General features: G+C 35.8%; 1 protein-coding gene across 1 annotated transcript in view; it reads right to left on the bottom strand.

Moving 5' to 3' along the window:
- Positions 1–8,548: 8,548 nt before the first annotated feature.
- LOC124363745 (teneurin-3-like) overlaps positions 8,549–24,502 on the bottom strand; it is an 807,778-nt gene continuing 791,824 nt past the window's right edge. Inside the window, exons 7-10 of the mRNA XM_046819007.1 lie at positions 19,881–20,131; positions 12,706–12,831; positions 11,083–11,275; positions 8,549–8,753 (exon numbers count right to left, since the gene is read on the bottom strand). Coding sequence (XP_046674963.1) covers positions 8,549–8,753; positions 11,083–11,275; positions 12,706–12,831; positions 19,881–20,131 — 775 coding nt within the window. The remainder of the gene's footprint in view (positions 8,754–11,082; positions 11,276–12,705; positions 12,832–19,880; positions 20,132–24,502) is intronic.

Raw genomic sequence — 24,502 nt, forward strand, 5'->3', positions numbered from 1 at the left:
GCCCCTTTATCGAGTTATTGTTTAAGTTAAATAATGAACTTATAAACTTATACACGATTTGCATAAATGTACTAAGCATTTGAATTCTATCTCGATTCTAGCTTTAACTTTCTGTAATAGGCATGCACATTTGAGATTCTGCAGTACTAAATATATTATACACCATGCTCTACTGGTATATTTTATACACAATTTATGGAGCACAGTTAAAATATTCATTACCGAAATAAACTCCTATTGAATTTAAATCAATATCACTATTATATAAGCAAGTTGGTAATGCCTATTAGAAAAGACTATTCACTGTGCACTGGTACAATCCTGTAGCACCAATATAGTTAGGCGCAGTATAAATTGTTTTAGAAAGACGAGCTTAAACTAAGGATACATTATGATATTCGCACGACACATGTTTGCTTTTGAGGAGGGTGTCCTCCCCCTCCCCATCGCCCCCCCCACTACTCCTTGATATACGGTCCAGCTAACCGACTCATTAAAATGTCGAGCTCTATAATTAAAGATGTAGTCTAACTCGCATGGTTATATTTTCTGTCGAGTCAAAAATGTATGTATGGTTTCGTTTGTGTCTGATTCTATTTGGGTTCTGTTTAATTTTAAGGAAGAGATTTGACTCGTAAGTTTTGTGCTAAATAAAGATTGAAAATCACGTTTAAGTTTCAAAATATCTTTCATTTCCTTGTTGAAGACAGGTCTACTTTTCTTTGTAGACTGACCATTTCAGTGTTGAGTGGTAGAAACACCAACAAATATGTATATGGCTGCTAATTATGCGAGGAAAATTTCAAACAGCATGGCATAAGTTTTGGAGTACTTTTATCTTTGGGGTCATCCAAATTTACTTTAACAGTGTCAAATTTTTATACGTTTATATATTGATCAAAGTTACAAGAGGATGCAGTTTCCTAAGTTTCAAGATTTGCAATCTGATCTCTTCCTCAGGCGAAAAACTAAACTAACACATAATTACAACCTAGGTTCAAATAATCAAATCATAACCAGAGCGTTGTGACACGCATAGGTAAGGAATCACAACTGTCATGTTGTGTGTCAACTTCAATAACTTTAACACATTCACTTAATAAAAACACAACATTATACTGAAAAAAAAATAAAAAAAAATAAAAATAAATAGGATGTAGTAAGAGGAATATTAATTAGAAAGAACCCGACTTTCATCTGAGGATTTCTGTTCATGCCACTTCGATAAATTGCTAACACAATCCAATACTTGAAATATTTTGGCCCTCCTGTGAAGAGACTCAATGTTAGACTCAAACTGGCAGTACCAATAATGCATATACGCAGGGGCGGAAATGTATCGTGATTGGCTGAAACTAACTGATCACCGGTCAAACTGACCAATGAGCGATCAGTATAGCTTCTTCCTAAGAGGCTGCCAGATTTTCGATAACTGGATGCTATCTTATATGTTCAATTTATCCTCTAATTATCATTTCTTGGATTCCTCTCATTATTTTTGGATAATGGTATGGAATGTTTGAAATTACCTAGTATTCAATTCTATTCCAAATTCAATTCCGTGTCAGAAACTCTACTATGTGAGACGTCACTGGGAAGCTAATAAAAACTAACCATTTTGGCTCTGACCGAAAGTATATATTGTAATTCTTTTCTTTCTATATAACCAATCAAAATTTCTACTTTACATATCAATAAAATCCTTTTATAATGTTGAAACAAAGTTTTTGATGTATAGTTCTCAGAATGGATACACATTTAATATAAAAATGCAGAACAAACATCAAATAAGCGTTGTTCCTAAAATAGACATAAAATGGTTGGATGGGTTAAAAAGTGTTAATAAAAGGCCGTTGTGTATTTTACTTTGTATTTTATTTTGTGTATTATAGCTGTTAGCATGAGTAAGCATTTTAATATTAGCTCATGTCCGAATTTTAAATACAACCTATAAGTTTTTATAATGTATCAAATCAAAATTTCGATCTAAACTCTCTCAGTTAAGAACACAGAAATCGTGTTTAAACAACACTCTAGACTTTCATTTCTAATGATGTATTACAAATAAAAATAAGTGAAAAATTTAAACTGAGCGCCTGGAGGCATAAAGATTTTATATACAAAATGTGGTAAACGTTGACCCATTGAACTAGACATTTCATCCTTTTCTAACAATCACCATGTAAAGGATAGACAAACGATATAATTTCACTGCATTGAACTTGATCTACATTTACATTTACGTCTCGTTAATGTAGGTTTGATATGAACGTAAAATGGCTACAATCGATTGTGATTCATCCCACCCAGAGTTCATTGTTCTCATACCGAAGGTTTAAATATATCGTTTTTCCTTCATAACAATGTATAATATTGCTATAATTACGTACTTTTCTTTTTCTCAGAATTCAGAATTATTATTCAGTTGATACAAGCGAATCAAATGTAATTGAAGTTTGAAATCATCATAAATAAGCTTTGTAAATTTATGTGGGTTCCGATATATATAAATACGGGTTCCGAGAGCCCGCTCAAATTCCTGTACATGAGCTGAAAATACATAAAATAATACAAGTACACAAATTGAATTATTCGAATTATGATACGAAGACTACAAGGGAAAAACTTGGTAAGTCAAATTTGAACGATTCTCCGGAAGAGCGTTTTTCAACTTTCAATATCATAAATCACTGAATTTTGTTAACTTAATATTTTAATAGACTATAATTTTGATGGGAAAAAATTAATTATGAATATTTTATGTTAAATCGGTGTATTCATGAAGCATTTTCAAATATTTTTTCATCACTATGATTTCTATACTTACTCAAGTTTTTCGCAATAAGTAAATAAATCATTATTAATATTGTCGTTTCATAATGAAAATATTCTGATAACTACGGTTGTGAAACTTCATACAAAAGTTAACATAATGTCATAAATATTTAAAAATGTCCTTTTAAGATATCTTTTTGGTTTCAAGCATTTTATGGATTAATGCCAAAGTAGGCAATGCCTTCTGGTCCACAAAATTGTTCCATCACTTCAAGGTCATTGAATTTTTCTTTGGATATTGGTAAAAGACCTATTCAAAAACATGCTCTGTAAATAAAGATTAGCCTAAGTGATTAAAAGCACAATTTAACGGTTATTATCTAAGTAAAACTAAACTTTGTATGCTCGCAGACTACTTGAAAGTTTGATAAATGGTAGAATGTTACGGCAGTACCTAAAAATAATAAAAGAAATTAGTATACAAAATTATTTCAATCACTGGTTGTAGGTTTTATCTTCATAAGATGTTTCTGGAAGGAGTCACTCTCCATCCCTTTTATTTTTCTTGATTAGTATACTTCTTTTTTCTTTACACTTCATTGATTTCTTCACCTTCTTTTCTGTTAATATGGAAACTGTAATTTATTCTTTCTACTCAATAGGCATACCCCCTAAGGTCTTCCTGAAAATCACTGTTATGAGTTGAAAACTACTTAGGAACAAAATGCAGAATCGTTATTTTATTTTTTGTTCGATGTTAATGCTATAGAATCATTGTTGTTGAGTGTGCATTTTTCAGTTTCTAACCAAACTCATCTGCTTAGTTTCAATCTGTTGATTCAGAACAGAATGACGTGGCGGAGTATTGACCGTGTACATCCACAGAGCGCGCAGCAGCTACAATCCCTTTTATTCTAAACGATATCGTTTCCCAATGTTTTTGTAGGGGTGAGATCAACGAGGTGGAGCAGACTGTCCGCTAGCCGCTAGCCGCTGGCTGTAACGTTATCAACGGCTGCAGCTGCGGCTTAATTCCACCATTGTTTTGACGCGACAGTTGGGCTGGAAGGGTGGACAAATCGCCTGGGAACGGTGCCAGAATCGATACTGACTAATAGTGTTTACTCTAACTTTATAGTTACACTTCCTGCTACACTTCCTCCGCCTTCTCTCATCTCGGGACATTCCTGGGATTCTTGTCTGGATGTTGTTTTCGTCCAACCGTTCAACGCCGTTACTCTCAGAAAATATTTGCTTCTGGCGTTCTTCTTGGCTGAGCGTCAGCGAAGCCTGTCGTCCAAGGGGCTGGACAAAACTTATTTTCAATCTGTAATCCTCAAGATACCTCGAACTTGGACTGACCTGTAGAATTTAAATTGTGTCTAAACTTTGTAGTTACACTTCCTGCTTCGCTTCCTCCGCCTTCTCTCATCTCGGGACATTCCTGGGATTCTTGTCTGGATGTTGTTTTCGTCCAACCGTTCAATGCCGTTACTCTCAGAAAATATTTGTTTTTGGCGCTCTTCTTGGCTGAGCGTCAGCGAAGCCTGTCATCCCAGGGGCTGGACAAAACTTATTTTCAATCTGTAATCCTCAAGATACCTCGAACTTGGACTGACCTGTAGAATTTAAATTGTGTCTAAACTTTGTAGTTACACTTCCTGCTTCGCTTCCTCCGCCTTCTCTCATCTCGGGACATTCCTGGGGTTCTTGTCTGGATGTTGTTTTCGTCCAACCGTTCAATGCCGTTACTCTCAGAAAATATCTGTTTTTGGCGTTCTCCTTGGCTGAGCGTCAGCGAAGCCTGTCATTCAAGCGCTGGACAAAACTTATTTTCTGTCTCTATGTCCACACGATACTCGATATTGAACTGACCTGTAGACTTTAAATTGTGCCTCAAGCTTTATTTTTTATAGGAACATCGTGGCTCAGCTCACTCAATGGAACTTTGGTAGTCGTTTGTAACAACTCAGAATATTTAAAGTTCGAATCAAAATGAGAACAATCGTGTGATCATGATGTTCGATGTGAACAATGAATGATGTTTTACAATCTGATGTTTGCCTGAATATTTAGTATGACTTTGTTGCATTCTATCGGCGCCGTCGATAGTCTTTTGTATCGATTTATTTGTATATGGACAATGGTGCATGTCGCTCCATGGGATTTGGCTGAGCGTTAGCAAAGCCTGTAAACCAGGGTGAAATCTCTGGACAGTCTTATTGAATGATGGTAACGAGATAATCGCAGAATATATTTTTAAACCCTGATTACAATCAAGTGATATTTTAACATGTGACATAATATATATCACGTGTAATAACTTGTAATAGGTACACTATGTGTTACTTGCTATAGAATTGTAATTTTACGAACAACTTCAGCGAATTTCTGCCACATAATACTCGATGTGTAAATAGTGTCTCCATCCACCTTTTAATACATTGAGGGATACCGTTTGTATCGTAACTTAAACTGAGAAGAGATTTTTTTTTAAAATGTAACTAATTTAAAATAATTAATTTTCAATGGAATAAGGTAATGTTTAATTACATTTTGTTGTGTTTTACTATTATTACAAATATTGTTTAAATGGTTTGCAGTGTGTTAATTTCTCAGTTAACAGTCTATAACTTATAATTTATTTCTAAATTATTAATATATTCTTTCTTTTTTCAGGTAACATTAGATCTACATCCAATTACTACGATGAAGGTATTGTAAAAAACAATCTAAGTTATGTGTAGACTCTTGGAGCATTGGAAAAAAAGGTTTATTTTACTATCACTGCTATAAATGAATAAAATATTTTCCAAAATAATGAAGTGCCTGCTGAAGGAATCATTTATTCCGAAAGGCCTTGCGCAAAAAATAAAAGTTATATTGGAAAATGTTTTATTAATTTATAGCAGTGATAGTAAAATAAATCTCAGTGGTCTACTCAGGTTTTACTGGTATATACGAGTAAAATAATAAAAAAATGATACATTTAATATAAAAATTAAGTCAAATCTAATTTAATTCATAATTAAATTTAAAAAATAATCAACTACTTATGGCAACATTCCCAGAATTCTTAATTTTCCATAACCACTGTTTTCTGAGGCAAATTATTTATTAACTACAAGAGTATTTATATACAAGCTACGATTATATAACGAAAAAGTTATGATTATGTAAAGAACAATCAATTAAATACGACACAAAATAACCTTAAGCACGATTTAATACAGTATACATGGTGTATATATAAATGTCACTTTCATACAAAACTATTATAAGAACTATTAGAAATCAATCAACAAGAAGTTTTAAAGCTAAAATGCTAATAACTCCAAGTATAAAGTAAAAGCTAAAACCGAACACGAAATGCGAGACATCTCACTGAGCTTAGTAACTTTGGAAGTCGACAGAATTCGCGGTATCCAGCTAGGTTATGTCAGTAATACTTGGAATTCACTGCAAAACTTGTTAAAGTGGGACTGTTCTGTATTTTCGATCTCTCAAAGAAACCATCTATGCCGTATATAAAATTACTTGAAATTTGAGTGTCAATCGATCTATCCAGTTTAACAGACCACCAGTGTACATAAATCGAGTGTGTGACTTACGCACGTTAATGTGCGAGAGCATATCTGTCTGTAATGTCCACGATGACTAGTTGGTAGGGTGGTGCAATGAATGGGCGATCAATACAGTACTGTGTTGCTAATTATACCTATCAAAATAGATCCCCGGCGTCTATTTAGCCGAGTGTTAACCCTCCGAGTGACAAACGGCCCAATGTGGCTGCTGACTACGTTCTGATGGTGGAAAACGGCTCAACTTCGCCTTTTACTACGTTCTCATAGAATGCAAACGGCCATATTTGGCTAAAGACTACTTTTTCATACATGCAAACTGCTCGATTTGGTTGTTGCTACATTCTCATAGAAGTAAACTACCCGATTTGGCTTTTTAATACGTTCTCATAGATGCAAACTGGCCGATATGGCTGTGGACTATGTTCTCCGATATTGGCAAACTACCCGATTTGGATGATGACTATGTTCTCTGATAATGGCAAACTACCCGATTTGGCTGATGACTATGTTCTGATAATAACTATCCCGATGACTATGTTTCTGATAAGTGGCAAACTGTCCGATTTGGCTGATGACTATGTTCTCTGGTATTGGCAAAGTGTCTGATTTGGCTGTTAACTACTCGTATATTCTGATAGTGGCAAACTGTCCGATTTGGCTGTTGACTACATTCTCATAGAAGTAAAACTATTTGGCTTTTTAATACGTTCTCATAGATGCAAACTGGCCGATATGGCTGTGGACTATGTTCTCCGATATTGGCAAACTACCCGATTTGGATGATGACTATGTTATCTGATAATGGCAAACTACCCGATTTGGCTGATGACTATGTTCTCTGATAATGGCAAACTATCCGATTTGGCTGATGACTATGTTCTCTGATAATGGCAAACTACCCGATTTGGCTGATGACTATGTTCTCTGGTATTGGTAAAGTGTCTGATTTGGCTGTTAACTACTCGTATATTCTGATAGTGGCAAACTGTCCGATTTGGCTGTTGACTACGTTCTCATTGGGGCAAACGGCCTTCTTTGACCGATGACTACGTTCTGTTAATGGCAAACAGCCCGATTAGCTAATGACTAAGTTCTGATAGTGGCAAACGATACGACTTGGTATCATATATTTCCTCCACAAATTCATAGAAATCAAACTTTGCAAGTCGCCATTTCTATTTATAAATGAGCTTCATTTCATACTGGGTATAATGTTATAACATAATGCACAATCGTATATATCGTATATAAATTTAAAAACGCTTACATGAATCTCAAAAATGGTTAGCTATTATTAAACAAATGCTCCCTTAAAAGGTTAATTATGCTGAACTAGGCAGTGTCTGTCCTATTTTGTCCAGTGCTTGTCATATCAATATATAAAGCATACGAAAGACCAGCACATGTGTGAGCTGCGGACTAAATCGTGTTTAACAGCTACAAATCCAGCCCTGACAATGCTCCGCGTGACACTGTCTGTGTGACCCTGTCCTAGCATTGTGGCCAGGTGGGGGCGGCATTGTGACAGTGACGATGGCGTGATTACCGCTCGCCTTGTAATTGTCGCGTCTTTGTCCTTGACAATCCTCCGCGTGACACTGTCTGTGTGACCCTGCCTAGCATTGTGGCCAGGTGGGGGCGGCATTGTGACAGTGGCGATGGCGTGATTACCGCTCGCCTTGTAATTGTCGCGTCTTTGTCCTTGCTCTGTGCCCAATTGCGCTTCCAACTCACACTAATTTGTTTTTGTTCGTCTCACCCCCCCCCCCACCCCCCCCCCCCCCCACCCCCCCCCCCCCCCACCCCCCCCCCCCCCCACCCCCCCCCCCCCCCACCCCCCCCCCCCCCCACCCCCCCCCATTTAATGGCGTAATACACTTAACAAGTAAAGTAATGTTAAACAATATACTTACAAGGAGAAGTTCAACTCCAAAGGAAGTGTTATACTGATGCAAATGAATACAGAGAATCATGATGATACTCCGTAATGATACTCCAAAACTAGCAATACACTGTAAGAGTGGTACTAGATGTAACACTACTTGCCAGAATATAATCTCTCTGTTACTGCATTGTGTTTCTATTCCTGGACTTTGTTCTCTGAACTCTACGTTGCACAAGTACGTTATTAACCCACTCTTCAAGAGCAAATTCAAACAGCAATTCCCGAGAACTCGTCTCCGTTATGTTTACCTCGTATTTTCCGATGTTAAAGGAGTGAAACTGACTGCATGCTGGAAATCCGCCAACAATTTCGTAGTCTCCCGTTTTATCCTGTGGTCCACTCTTCCGCCCTTCACGAATTCAGAGAAATCATACTGGGTTATGCTGGGTGCAACGTTGCGTCTCCCGTACACGGCGAAGTTGGCTCCCCACGGAAGGCTCATGTTGAACCTACACAAACAAAATTGTGAATGTTACATTCAAATAAAATATTTTATTGTCGCATTATTTACGTAAACATTGATAAAGTAATAATGCATCTCATTAGCCAAGTCAAAAACTTATAAGTAATTAATTATTCCTAACTTTAATTAAAAGAATAGATAAATAAATAGTAGACATAAACAAATAACACAAAATAGAGTTAAAAAAAATCTAGAATTCCCAGCAAAAATAAATTGCAAATTTATACATTATGAAATTAAAGTAGTCAACTAACAAATTTAACTAATATCAATGACAATGTGTTAACATAATAACAAATAAATAAATAATAGCAAACAATTGATAAAAAATTTGAACAAATTGTAACACCGAACAGTAATAAAACAAAGTGTGCATTAAAAACTAAATAACAACAATGTTATTCCAAAATAGCAACGATGTCAACATAACACTAAAAACTGCAGTTTAGTGTTAGTGGTCAATGGAACAATATAAGATTCCACACAGTAATCCAATATCTTGGTTTATCAACTTCAAAACTAACATCTTGGCAATATAATAAAACTATCTGTCAATATGTTGACCTTATTTCAGTCAATGAGATCTACTGCTTTTAGACATTTTTTACGGGTTTATAAGACCAGCATTTTAATTTAACTACATAAATGTTTTTTAAGAAAAATATTCAAAGTCACACGATAATAAATATAATTTTATTGGATTGTACAAGTAAATTGTACGAGAAACGATAAGAAACCAAATCTACAAAGATTCAGACAGATTTAAAAGAATAAAATAGTGAACGAAGATTACAAAATCACACAATTACTTATTAAAGAGGTGTGTCTTTGTAAAATGTAACTGTCTGAAAGCAACAAAAAACGTGAATATAATATAAGAAGGAGTATCAATATTCCATGGCGAAGTAAACAGCACTAAGTTAAGTACAAGTTAAAAGCTTGGTCTACTTGTTATTTAGAATCAGAGCACAGAAACTTTGAAAACAACCTTTTAGGAGCAAGCTGATGACAGTAATGGGTATGGGGTGCTGGTGGGGGGAGGGGCGGGGAGGGTTAACACTCTCGCCTCCTTGACACTCTTTTAGAGGTTGGTATTCACTGTGGTTTTGAGCTTTAAAGGTCGCATTCACTTCCTTCAGCTGCAGCCCAAATGGCTTTGTATTCAAGTGTATACCGACTTTTACCTCTAATAGTGGGATTCGGTTTCACTTCCACTAGGTTTGTGTAAACCTGAGTTTTTGTGTAAAACGGGATACAATCAATTAGTTTTTAAACAAGCCTCGGCAGAATATCTATGTTTTAATTCAGCACTGACCAGTCCAATAGAGTATGAAGTGAATTGTTTTAACTGTTGATTATATTTGACATTACATGATATTGCATTAATTGTGGAAAAAGCTCCAACAGCAAAAAAATTCCAAGAAATGGTCCTACTTCTATTTTTAAATAAATTTATTATTTTTAATTACCGATTAATAATTTAGTGTCAACGAATAATTGATATCTTTAACCTACATTGAAAAAACTCTATGAACTTGCGATTTCAAAACAAAAAATAAACTATTATAATTACAAAGAATTTAAAATAATGAACAATCTAATATATTTAGGAGTTCTTTTAAAAGTGCAAAATGGAAAACTGAATTTAAAGAAACAAAAACAGTAGGTAAAATAGGTCTACAGTAACTATTTAAATTACAATTATTTACATTTTTAATTTATTTTAACAGTGATATTGTATGATTTTTGTGTAATCATACAAATTTTTTCAACTATTGATTTGGAAGTATTAATAATAAAACAATGTGCAGGGTAAAGAATACCATCATGATCATTCCTACTCCAGAACCTATCAAAGCTATCTATGCTCCTGTTTAAAACCTACTGCTATTAGAATTTTGATCTTAGCAGATGGTCTTAATTCATTCATTCACCTGTGGCATGTATCCAAAAATCCATGAACTTGTTGCATAGGCCTATTGTTATTTTGATCAAAGATAGAATCTGAATTTGTCTTATCCATACAAGATTGCATTATTTCTTTGTTTGAGGTTTATTTTTGACTATGGAAGGATTGTGAAGGAGAGGATTTTTCGGATATTTGCCATCATTCAGTGAAACAAAAAAAATCAGTAACACTATTGCATTATTAAGGTAAGGAAACTCTTAACATTTCCTAAGAAATCTTTTAGGGTATAAACCAAGAACCTTTTCAACCATGCTCAGATGTTGGATCCTAGACTCCATAAAGGCTCTAAAATCCAAATAAAAGGACATAAGGTCTGATACTATCGTACGTCTAACTTGGCAGTTACCTGATGAACGCAGGTTGCTTGTTCCTGAATTGGATGTTCCAGAACTGTGCGGGAGGGATGGTGGTGCGATGCGGTGCTCGGAACTCGTCTATCTCCAGGTCCAGCTGCGGGAACTGCTGACTCTGGTCGCTGCTGGCGGCCTGGCTCGGACTTGGACCACTGTAGTGGACTGCGGTGCTCGTCAGAGGCGATTCTGGAACAGTATTACAATCTTTAACAATAAACTCAATTGGAATCTAAAGTCAAAGTATCTGTATTACATGATCATTAAGAACAGTACTTTTTCAGATTATAATACAAAGTTCTCTGCATAAGAACATACATGTTTTTCATTAAGGATTGTACTGCCATAGGTTCAAAAAAAAGTTATATGGTATTTTGTAGATTTGTACCTGCCACCCTCTTCCACTTTATCAAATATCCCTGGCCAGTGAGGGTATCCTCTGACCTTGGCAAAGACTTTGTCGCCTACTAAAAATTTAGTCATTTTGGTTGTAGTCATTCCAATGTTTTTTCAGTTATCTGTGTAGATTTTTATTTCCATGCAGAGTTTGGCCTTCTTAAAGCTCAATAACTGAATAAATAAATAAGAAATTTAAAATTGAGCAATAAACAGTAGGTTGAATTTTAAGCTCAACTCTCACATTTTGCTTTGTTTGGACAACGGAAAACGTCATAGAAGAAAAAGCACATCATAATATATCAATACGTCTGTTCTCCTTCCATACTACAGCAATTTTATTACAAAAAGCGTATCATGCCAACAGGTCATGAAGGAAATGACAGGTCTCTTACTATCATAAAGAAACTTGACAGAGAAGGACGCACATTTAGTTGCCACGCAATATATTTATTTATTCACTTTAAAAATCATCAAATCTGCTTTCAGAATGAACTGATGGTTTCAGTGTTGTAAGCTTCACTGTCACAATATAAATACTCTGTTCCTTACAAGAGCTGTGGTATTTGGAGCAACAGTCTGACATCTCAAACTTTATGAATTCATTTAATCTTCACCAATATAAGACTTTAGCGGAAGTTTATTTGGCATTTAAGTATTTAGTACATATTTGAAGAACTTGATTGTAAATTTAATTAATTCAATTTTTGTTCAAATAACTGCTGTTTATTCAGTTTTGTATTGTTGGCTATTCTCTGAGAACCTCAATGTGGGCCATGTATTGTCACAGTAAATCTGCTCTAAATCAGTTATTTATTATTTGATTTAAATAATTTTGGTGTCATTAAATTTGTGATAAAATTCTCTAAAAACTGTTATTCTTGTAATTCCTGGTTTTTAAGATATTCAAAGTTTTTAAGTTTTAATGACCGCCATTTAAAAAATGCTATAGATAATGTTATGATTTTTTTCAGTAACTGGTCTTCGTATTGTTAAAATTTGAGCCAAATTTGGTATGATGTAATTTATTATTTTTGAAGATATTAAATTTTGTATAAAAACACGTACAGAAAGACAGATGGGAAACTAAGCATCGGAGACCCGTGTTCAAATGGTGAAATATGTTTGTCCTGACCTAAGTAATAACGTGGTATACCTTTGACCAGGGAGTTACTGGACATCCTGTATATAAATATATAACATTATTACTCTGTGCTTCTTACCTTCTGTAGGAGTCTGGACTGAAGCTGTCGAATCCCGCGCCATTTGGTCATCAGCTGCTATCACCTTGGCATCTTCCACTAATATACAACTGCTGGGATCGAGGTTAGACCTCATCGAGTTTACTGCTGCAACAACATGCCATTCCATTAAAGAAAAACATGTAACTAATATGAAAATAGTGCTATAACATGATCTAACTAGTAACTGAAACCCTTTATTATTCCATAAGTCCACCTCCAAGAACGTAGCCAGACAAAATTTGGGGGGAAGGGGGGATTCAAGGCGAGTGATGTTTCCTGTAGTGGGGCTTTTCAAGTGCAGTCAACCACTAATTCTCCATTTTGTTTTTTAAAACGTTCTTGACCAGTGCCAGAACAATCTTTCAGCAGTAGGTATATATCAGTGATACTGAATTAAATAATAATAATCGGTTGCTAAAATAGTAATTGAAAAAAATGAAAATCAATTTGGCTGGCTACGTCCTTGGCCACACAACGTGTCATAACAGGCTACTGAGGTTGCATGCAAAATTTTAAGTCTATAGCATTTCATTCTCAATATGTCCTGCAGATACAGGAATACAGAAAGACAATCAAACATAAAAGAAGTTGATACAAAAATGACGCATCATTCTTGAAGAAATGAAGTTTCACGCAAAATTCTACTCATGACATTTTCTTCAACATATCTTGATACATTCAAATTATCATTAATTAAATTGTTTCGTATCACTGAATCTCATGGATGTATTGAATTTGTTTACAAATTTATTTATTTTGCATTTTTCTCCTTGCCATCATGGTTACCCAAAAGACCGATGTAAGAATATTCACTAACGCTCAATCATATCCCATCTATCTCATGGAGTGACATGCACCGTAATGAAACTCAGTGTTCCTCATATAGATATGAAGCTTCATGCACAATTTTAAGTATATATATATATATATATATTTTAGGTCAGTTCGTTTTCAAGCAGATAAGCAGACAGACGAAACTTTACAGATCCACGAGTGATACACTTCGCTAAAGCTCAACCAATTCACTTTGACCTCAATAAACCTTTAATTAGATTCTCATCACCACCGTAGTAAAAAGCGGAAACTGGCGGAAAAAACTTCCTATTTTCATAAAAACTGTATCTTATTAAAATAGGAAGAAAAAAATAAAATTATTGAAAAACTCATTCTTATTGGTTACTGAAATGAGTTGGAGCGGTTTATCAGCGATAACAATGGCAGTTAAAACGTAAAAACGCACCTTTAGCACACAGGGATAATTAGTTTTTCCAACTGGGCAATTAACTATTCCCAGGAAATAAAGTAAAGCGATAAAAGTAAGGATCTTTATATCCGAACGTAAAGTTGAAAGAGACCCTAGTTCTGTTTGTAGCCGACTGGAATTGTTCGTAGAAACTGAAATGGTTGTTAGGTAAACAAACATCAAAAGAAATAAATCTTCTTCCTTTCCAAGCCCTTTCCTGAGAAACGTTTATACTTCCGAGAGTAGCAATTCAATGCAAACTGGTCCAATATTGTCACAGGGGAAAGGACGCCATCACGTGTTTTAAATAAGATATTTATCTGAGAGACATATGGTAGTATTTGTATCAAAGCGTATTGTGAATGTGTATAGATAGATCTATGCTCGTTTTCAGAACACAGAATCTGTCGTTTTATTCTGGAAAAATACACAGCGGTGCATCGTTTTTTACACAGTGGTGTTTTACAAAGATCCTGGATCGTTTTTATGGAAATGTTTTAGTATTTTACAAACTAGTCGGTTAACACTAGAAATCTTACATTTTGTAGTTGTACCTTTTTGCCTAACGGTAAAAAACTTAATACAAGAATAAACTTTATTTATTAGATAATTTCTCTGTTTGAAATTTTTTTTGATGATGGAAGGATTGTGAAGGAAACATGATTTTTTCAGAACATTTTCCACCGTTCAGTAAGAAAAAAATAGTAACACCACGTTTCGAGATCTGCAATCTGATCTCTTCTTCGGGTAAATAAAGTATTGCTTGAAGTACTCTTATTTAACCGTAGAAGAGATCAGATTGCAGATCTCGAAACGTAGTATTCGACCATGTTCTATTTTTTATACCATATTTATCTGTAAGCACGTAAACGTCAATCAATCAATTACATGATTTTGTTGAAATTCAAAATGAAATTGTAAACACCATTTTAAATTACATTTTCTGTCGACATAATCTGTTTTCATGACAAAATATCAGTTCTCCCATTTCTTTCGTAAAACAATTGAGCATTGGTCAGCTATACCTGAATTTCTATTAAACAGGAGAAACATGAAAAACGTTTCGTAATATTTTCAGATCCTTATATTGAAACAGGTTCAATTAGAATTGCATTTATAGTTCATAACTAGTTTAATATTTTTATCAATTAATTTACGCACTCCGGATACAAGATAATTCATTAATTGAAGCAAACATTTTACGGAGTTCGACAGGAGGCGGCCCCTGCCCCCATCCTGAATATCCTGTCACAGGAAGCAGGCGTAAAGGTCCTTTTAGCACTAAGCAGTGCCGCATTTCCCTATAGGCCCACTAGGCCCAGGCCTAGGGCGCAAAATGTTAGGGGGCGCATAAATTTGAAAGTACACAAAAGAAAAAAGTTGCGGCGGCGGGTGATGTTGGCGCTCGGCGGGGCGGGTGGCCAAGGTCAACTAGGTCCGGGGTGCAACGTTGACTCATTCATTGGTTCATTGCTTTTATTTATTCAAAACACTCCTATATATATATATATATATATATATATATATATATATATATATATATATATATATATATACTATTGTAATTATCTTTCATCAAAATTACGTAATTAAGAAATTTACTGGATTTCTACGTCAGTGTAATCAGAGTCCTCTGGGGGGGGGGGGGGGGGCGCTCTTTGGTCTGTAGGCCTAGGGGCGCCGAATTTGTAAATGCGGCCCTGGCACTAAGTGCGATGAAAGGTTTCTCGACTTCTTGTCCTAAGTGAAAAAACATTTTTCTAATAGTATTATTTAATGACTCACATTTTTAGCGCCGAACGCAAAGTTCGTACTAGTGGAAACTGTAAATGATACTTTATATAGAAAATTGTGGTCGGTTACTTTGTTTCACAAATACTGGATAACTAACTCTACGTAAAAAAGGCTTGTTTTGCAGGACAACCAGCATACAAGGATAACATCCAGAAAAATCAGGACCGCTTTCTTTGATCTGCTGCTTTGTAATAGATCCGACTACTGTTTACTAAATATAAGAGCAATTAAAAACAGCTGTAATAACATTAAATTATTACTTTGTGTTTATAAAATACTGTTTTGAAGCATATTAAAGTGAATATTTTAAATACAAATATGGTTTTAAGGATTATTTTAATTACGAAACATAACTTAGAAACTGTGCTTTTTATGTAAATACTGCACAAAGCTAACCTTTTAGATAAAGTAAAAGGTTTATTTCACTCTAGAGATTTACATCAACAAATTATATACACCGTTCTTACTTACAATTATGACGGTTATGAATTAATCTACTACCTAAAGTCGAGTTAGAATTTAATAAAATGTTTATGGAAATCTGTTTAAGTAAAACTTCTTTAATGACTTTACTGTTTTTCCACTTTTAATATGGCGTCTTTGCCGAGGGAAAACAGTCCGCGGAACAAAGGCACAATGCTCATTATCATGATAAACAACTAGGCAGAAAAGAAATGGAAATCATTTAATTGTGCTGAACAGCAAAAACCAGACGAAAGTTTGAATAAGGGGAAGGAATTACAGGGGATGGAGAAGGCACTGATGTCAAATGCTTTAGGAGTGACACAAAAACTTTTAATTACCAGGAGCTTTGTAAAACGGCAATGAAGAACTGCAAAAATAAGCTTTGTCTCTTTCTCGAGAATACAGCAAGAGGGACGTTTCTCCAGCAGTATTTGATGAGCGAAACCTTCAACGATATAAATTGCTTTTTTAAATTAGATTCTACTATTAATGTATTTTGGCGTCCTAATATCAATCTTCCGCTTGCCGGTTATTGGCACCGATTTCATTTAAACTTTTACACTGCGAAGTACAGGTACTTCACTTAGGACGTATTAAATCACTTATAGGCCACTTCGTTATTCTCTTTTGCAATGAATGCCGTCACACAGTTGTTAAGGTCTAAATTATGACGAGAGGGTGATATACGAGTATACCCTCCTAGGCCTACAATGTGCCTTAAATATGTAAAATTATATCAACACATGCGTCTTTCCAAAATGTAAGAGTTCAATGAAGTCCCCGTCCCATTAAAATACGTCACGATGGCCATCCAACAGAGTTTAAACGTAACTTTTTTCTTTTTCAACGTCTATTTTCTACTTTATAATTGCCACATTTTATTTATAACATTAGCGGTCACAACAACATATTGTAACATCACAAACGTAACACTTATAAATTTAGGGTACCGTATATTGTATAACTTATGGGCTTAATTTATCCTTGTAAGAAGAAATAGAGAAACTTTTTTATGGCGAAATTCGATAGATATACACTTTTAATAATAAAGAAACAAGAGACTGCGAACCTATTCCGCCTTAATATGGTAATTTCATATTGATGCGAGGGACAGAAAAAGCTGTGAGAATAGTTAAAACAATTAAAAGGACGTCTTGTTTTATCAGGCGAAGAACTCCCAGAGCCCTCCCTAAGATAGCCTGGAGACCAACGGCCTAAAATGACTTTCGAACCAACACCAATGGCCGGGCAGGCGGGCTGCTTGCAAGGACAGGATCGCTCAGATGTCACTTCCTAACCTAACCTAACATCCAAGCAGCAGTCACGCTCGACGTTGCTTGATCTGGTTATCAACCGCTGTAACCACTAGACTACACCATTAGCACAGCGAGGTTCCATACAGGACTAAACCTAACCTCGCTAAAATGAAATATGTAGTTTTTCCAACAGCTTAGAACATTGCAATTTTAAGGCCAATATTAAAGGCAAAAGTTGCACTTGTATTCTTTGTTACAGTCGCTGACGATATTGAAAATACTTTGTAACGCATTACTTCGATTGGAAATAAATTCCGATTGCGGCGGACTGAGGGAAATGTAGGTAAAGCCAGGCCTGTTGTTGGCGTCATGTCGCTGCGAAACCATATTTTGCGCAGTCGATGGCCAGATCTTGTTGCGGAGTTGTTATATCAGAACGAAGTTGGTGAAAGTATTTTAAAACTCACACAACAAAAACACAGTTCTGACTTTTATAACAAGTTCTGCTAAGTTGTTACAAATGTTAAATAACAAATAATTCCTTTCCCTCTTTCTCTCTCTTGATCAAAGTTCCTGCAGAACTTTCTACATTTGCAAAAAGTTGTGAAAAAATCTTTAGGTGGATGTTATTTACAAAGGTAATATTTTAAGCCGACTCAAGCGTGGTCACCTCACATTTTACAATGCCTTCTCAAAACACGATTTACTTGTTAGGGTTTCTTCTTGCATGAGCTCATTACAAAAGTACCGATACATGTCAAATAATAAAGTCACTGAAAGAACGCCATTGTTGGTTAATTCATTTATGTACGTGTACATATTGATAGTACGCACATGCTGTAATGGTAGGATTTATACAATTATTGTATTAAATTTAGACCGTGCCTTACCCGTAAAGGGATTGAAACCTGAATCCTCAGGTTAACATTTGTAACGTAGCTCAACCTGAATATTTTTATGTAACAAATTTATATACATATAGCCTACATAGCCATAAAGTCACTTGGTTAAATACTAAATTAATTTTTTCACTTCGTATACGATTAATTATAATACTTTCCTCATTGTAAGAACAATTATTGAATTATACCTGCATTATTAATATTATAATTAGGGATTATCAGGAAAACAGGTCTAGTTAAATAAAAGAAGAACTTGGAATTTACATAAACCTATGACATGGCATCCTTAAAGTATGACGCAGACTCCGATGCAGTAAACTTGGCCTCTACACGACAAGGAGAAATGATATATTTATTTGTCAATTATGCCTCTCTCTGTATACTGCCTAGCTGACTGTTATTAAACAAGTATGCAATATTGTTATCTACTTATTTGAAATGAATTAATGCAAATATAGTAAGCATTTCTACTTTGTGCTAAATCTAGTACAGTCTATTCAACGAGTGTTGAGAGTGAAGCACCCCCCACCACCGCCGTGACAGGCCTGGTTCACATGCGCTCTACAGTAGTGCCAACTCAACTACTTGACACTTTGTGTTGGGTGTCCATAAATCACTCTATCAATCTTCATCGTTTGATTTTCAAGCCAAAGTAAGTAAGAAACGTCATCCAAAGTATAGTCCTATCTTGTTTAGTTCACCGCCTGGCTGCCTGTTTGTGCTTATAGGAAAAAAATGTCTTTACATTACTGAGGTATTACTGTTGGAAAATGTTATATGGTTGCCAATTCTAATCTAATGTTATTTTTTCAGAATTTATTTTTTAAATCAGGTCTTAATTTGAATAAAAATTTTGAAAAGTTTAAACTTTATAACTTTATTTAATTTAAAGATATGTCATTAACTTGCCAATGGCCCAATGTAGTGGGTACGGCGGTTATCGCAAGATAACCGAATCAAGCAACGACGTCGAGCGGGTAACCGCTGATCGATCCTGTAAGGGCCCGCCTGCCTGGCCGTTGGTGGTGGTTCGGAAGTCACCTTTAAGAACGTCCCCAGATAGTGTTAGACAGGGCTTATTGGCCCTAACTTCGTCTGGTAAAATAGACATTATTTGACCTCGACTTTTGACCTTTCTTACTTATTTTGACCTGACAAATCTAAAATCGCGCTGATTGGTAGAGTAATTTTGGACACTTGTATACGATATTGTCACTGATATGACCGGAAGATCATTTGTAGTAAGCCCCTGAATTAAAAATGAACCTTTTTCACCGTTCCAGGAGTCACTGTTTTACAAAAAAGAGAAGACGAAATTGACTGACTGTGAGCTCAGTGTGACGAAATTCCAGGAATTCGAAAAGTCCATGTGAACTTTCCTCACTCCCCGATTGATCACAATTCCAGGGGTTCACAGCTCTGTGGGCGGAGCATCATTCTCAACATTCGGTGTATAGAATGGGAGTATCCAGAATCTAATCTAAAGTAACTGACCTCCAAAATAGGCGAGCATGGCGGTGAGGGCGACGGACAGGAGGATCAGCGCGATGCTGCAGCACTTCCAGGAGCAGCGGTGGCGGCAGCGTTTGTCAATGTGGAAGCGGGAAGGGGAGTACGGCGAGTACTGGGGTCCGGGGGCGGTGGGCCTGAGCGGAAACATGGGGTTCACTGGAGGCGGCGCCATGGGGGCGGAGACCAACATGCCGCCTCCGGCAGTTGTCGTCGAGCTGAGAGTCGAGCCCAACCTGTGGACAGAACAGAATCGTCAGAGATGGTCGGGAGAAATTGGGGATCTAATGAGGAAGGAAAGGAATGGTTAACAACTGGAATTATATAATCAGTCAATAATAATATATATATATATATATATATATATATATATATATATATATATATATATATATATATATATATATATATATATATATATACCGTATAGTTACTGTTCTTGGTTCAAACTGAAATCAAAGGTTGGAAGATGCTACATTATTTATTAAGTAAAGAAAGCTCGAGTCAGAGAATAAAAGAAACATAATTTATATTTGTTTAAACTAAAAATCCAGCCAACGACAAATTTGTTCTAAAGTTATTTAATCTGCCATATGAAGATGAGCTGACCCCCTTGAAATGCACTCAAAGGACAATCTTCCTCTGTACGCCGCATTGTCTGGGTTTCTGCACCGTAATCAGAGAATTCAATGGGAGCCTATCCCCACCTATAACATTTCCAAGACCCAATCCTACCCACATCAGTAAGGAATCTATTCAATACAGCCTCATTCACTCTGAAGGAGTAGCACACTATCCAGTGTTTTGGTTGGATTGGGAATAGAAAATCTTACGAGTGTCTGTTACCAAACGCATCTCAATACGTTATCCAGACGTTTTTTCATGAAAATTCATCCATTAGGTGTTTGGAGCTCAGCCGACGTCTGTTGCGTGAGACTAATCCTGCAAGATTCGGAGGTTGACAAAATCTTGCCATAAGACTCTAAAATGAATACACGTTCAATGTTGAATTAATACCCATCATAGCTTTAGATGGACAACTGAAAAGGTCTAAAGATAATAAATTATAAGTAAATTTAGATTTACAATCTTCGTTGGGGCCATTTAGGAAGTAAAATAGGTAGGCCTACTTAAAATTATTAACCCCGAGCCAGTTATGGCCACATTGAATAATAATGGGCAATAATTACATTTCCAATTCACAACGAAACCTTAAGATCGTCACAAGTAGTCTTCAGCATTAAACGTAATAATCCAAGAGAACCGTCAATGGACCAATGAATGATATCCGCCATCCTTCTTAATTAGCTTTAATGAATCTGTTATCTTGTTATTTTGCGAATGCCCAATATGAATACAGTGATAAAGCTATTCTAATAAGCCTACATGCAAAACTCCAATAGTGATACCAATAATAATAATAGTAATAATAGTGTAAATAATAACAATCGTTTACTAAAACAGTGTTTCAAACCACTCAAAATTTATTTCTTTTTTTTTTTGGGGGGGGGGGGGGGTTGTCCGGACTCCCTGGACCCCATCGCTGGCTACGTCCTTGTCGAGGGCCAATTATTAGTGTTGTGGAACACACAAGTTAGTTTTTCATGAATTCTTTAGAGTATATATTGCAAGAAACAAAGCGATACTCAGCTGCGATAGTTTTGGCGGAGGTCAACATGGGAGGGTATCAAAAAGGTTAAAATATCGATCGATATTTTTCTCTCGTTATAAGCTTTATACGCTTTAAACTAACCGTCAGATACGAAAATTAAAGATAAAACAGAGTCAGCGTAGAAGATTGACTTTTATTCTCCTTTACCTTGTAGCCTTAGCTGATATAACCGTTATTTATGTATCCGACGGTTGGATTCAAGAGTGTCAGATTAAGAAAAATATGATCAGAGAAATCAAATATTGTTTACTATTTGAAACCCTTTTAATACCTTCCAATTACGATCCCAGTTAAAACAAACGCGGCTGATAATCGATTTCTTTCTTTTGCTGTATCGATTTATCGGAAAACTAGGTTGTTTGCATATACAATGCAAATTTGCTCTCGGTCCTAGACCAGAGTAACTTCTATTTTCGTCGTTACAAACACACGGTAACTTGATTTGTAAGAATAACTATCTACCTTTACCAATAAATGGTTCAATTATTGAACAAATACATGTTTAATACTGGTTATCCACATGAATGGTTGAGTGACAAAATAAAATGGCCTTTGAACATTCAAACCTGCTATTCCGCAATGGCAAAACCATTGTGACTGAAGATTCTCCAAACTCGTTCATGCAATATTCACATAACACAATCAATTTCCTCTTCGGGGAAGTTCATCCTGCCCCTACGCGGTGTGGCACCCTCCCCGATGACACCAAATTGAAAAGTGAACTGGGGAGCGAATTATTGAACACGAGAAGAAAGACGCTACGGTAGTCGGCTTATCGAATAAAACAATACGGCAATCATCTGGCTGCTGCGCGCTGCAGCGGTCCTAATGGCGGGAACGTCACAAACAGCTGATAGTGTGACTGTCTGCAGACAGTGCAGGAGCGGAGAGAATGCGTCACGTCGCAGGCTGAATTGCTAGGGCGTGGAGCACGTCACTCAGTGTGTTGACAAACACAGTAAACCTCCCGCGGCTAAACAAAATGGGCCCCTTTTATCCCTTAGGAATATGACAGTACCATCGGCGGATTGAAACGATTCACACTGGAACACAAACAGTGCTCAAATTCTATTTCCAGTGGTTATTTCCGGTAAGGGGCGTTACCCTAGACGTTTTGCCCCGATCTTCTTTATTTACCACCACTTATACGTACTTATCAAAGTTACATATTGCAGAAAAACATCGTTTTATGTTTGAAATGAAGTGGAATTAGCAAAGGAAGACGGTTGTTTTAAATACTTTTAAATTTTAATATCAATCTGTTTATTGTCGTAGACATGTATTACATGTATGACAAACATCAGTTTGTAACTTAAAATATAAACATACAATATTTGTATGAAAGTCAAGTAGAATAAGAAAATAAACTTGCGTTAAATAATAAAAACAATACAAATGATTAATACAATAGAGTTTAGGCTAGAAACTCCCCAACCGAATAAAAACAACCCTCTAATAGGTATTCTTTTAGTTGTTTAAACAAATGTTTTTTCTGTTATATTTTTTAAATGACTGGAGAGTTTCCAAAAAAGCCTAGCTCCTGAGTTTTGAGGCAGTCCACCGGCCAGAGCCGAGCGATGTTGAGTTTGTCGCAGGTCTACTCGGGCTCGCGTGTTGTGGTCATGTATAGCGGCTCCATCTACTACATTTGCACAATGAAACCTGGCATAGATGATGGTCTCGTAGATATACAAAGATGGGAAAGTAAAAAAGGTGTGCAATCTACCTTTGTCAAATGGCTTAAAAACTAAAACAGAAACTTCGCTGGTGTGCAATGTTACACGTGATTCTGTAACCCTCCTAATATCACGTTTGAACACCGCGGGCTATTTTATTATTCTATAAACCAACACCAGGCCCTACGTTTGAACTGTAAGTGCATCGTGCTCCAACTCTACTTTAGCTAGTATAGAACCAACCTTTTCAATCATATCTACATTATGTGTAGGAAACTCGGTTGCTCCACCGTGTTTATATATCGTGTCTGAAACATAGTGGTGAACTCAATTGTGACCCTGATGAGACAACAAAAACATCTCTTCGCGTCTTACACTAAATGTTGGTCTCTGATGTCGAAACGATGTGAAGAGTAATCTCTTCAGACGAACATGACTCCAAATTCCAAGAGTCAAGTCTGTGACAGCGTCAGATTCCAGACGCTGCATTAAGAGGAGGGTGAACTCAGCATTCACATAGCTAGTATTGCCATACAAATAATAAAATCCGGTAATTCCAGATGGAACGGTTTTGTCTTGTGTGTATTGGAATATATCCTGTAAAATATGTACTACATTTAAACTTGTCTTAATTGAGGGAGCCAAATAATTAAAATACATACGCCCAATCATTTTTCAAAACCGTACTTATTTATATAAAAAGATTACAGTTTTTGTAAAATAAAAATCAACGCTTTTTGTCTATATTATATCTATTACAACGTTGTACAAAGCTTCATATCAATGGTTTCGATACTCTACTAATAAAACGAAATACAAACGACCTTGCAAATTTTCAGACTGGGCCAAATTTCTGTAATACTTTGGTAACAATCCTGATCCGCTTTCTACTGAGATGAAATTGGTGTGAAATTAGAGTGTATTTAAATTTCTGACATACGCTTGTCTTATCGAGAATGTCTGTTGGTTAATATTATTTTCGCCAATGTTACCTACGACTTTGTCTACTGTAAGCAGTAAAAAAGAAATGGCTGTAGCAAAAATGTTGACACCCTACACAACATAGTTGATTTTCCCTAATTACGCTAGAAGTAAAGTAATACTAACATGAGCAAAAACTTGAAGTACAGTGCAATTATTGTTTCGGGACACATTTAAGACGCATTTCCTTCAATACGCTAAATGCCAAGTCATATTTCTATGATCAAACAAACAAAGTTTGAGTGCAAAGAATGTTCCGGATCCTGTTAATGGTATTT

This window comes from Homalodisca vitripennis, chromosome 5, assembly GCF_021130785.1.
Source record: "Homalodisca vitripennis isolate AUS2020 chromosome 5, UT_GWSS_2.1, whole genome shotgun sequence".
Lineage (NCBI taxonomy): Eukaryota > Metazoa > Arthropoda > Insecta > Hemiptera > Cicadellidae > Homalodisca > Homalodisca vitripennis.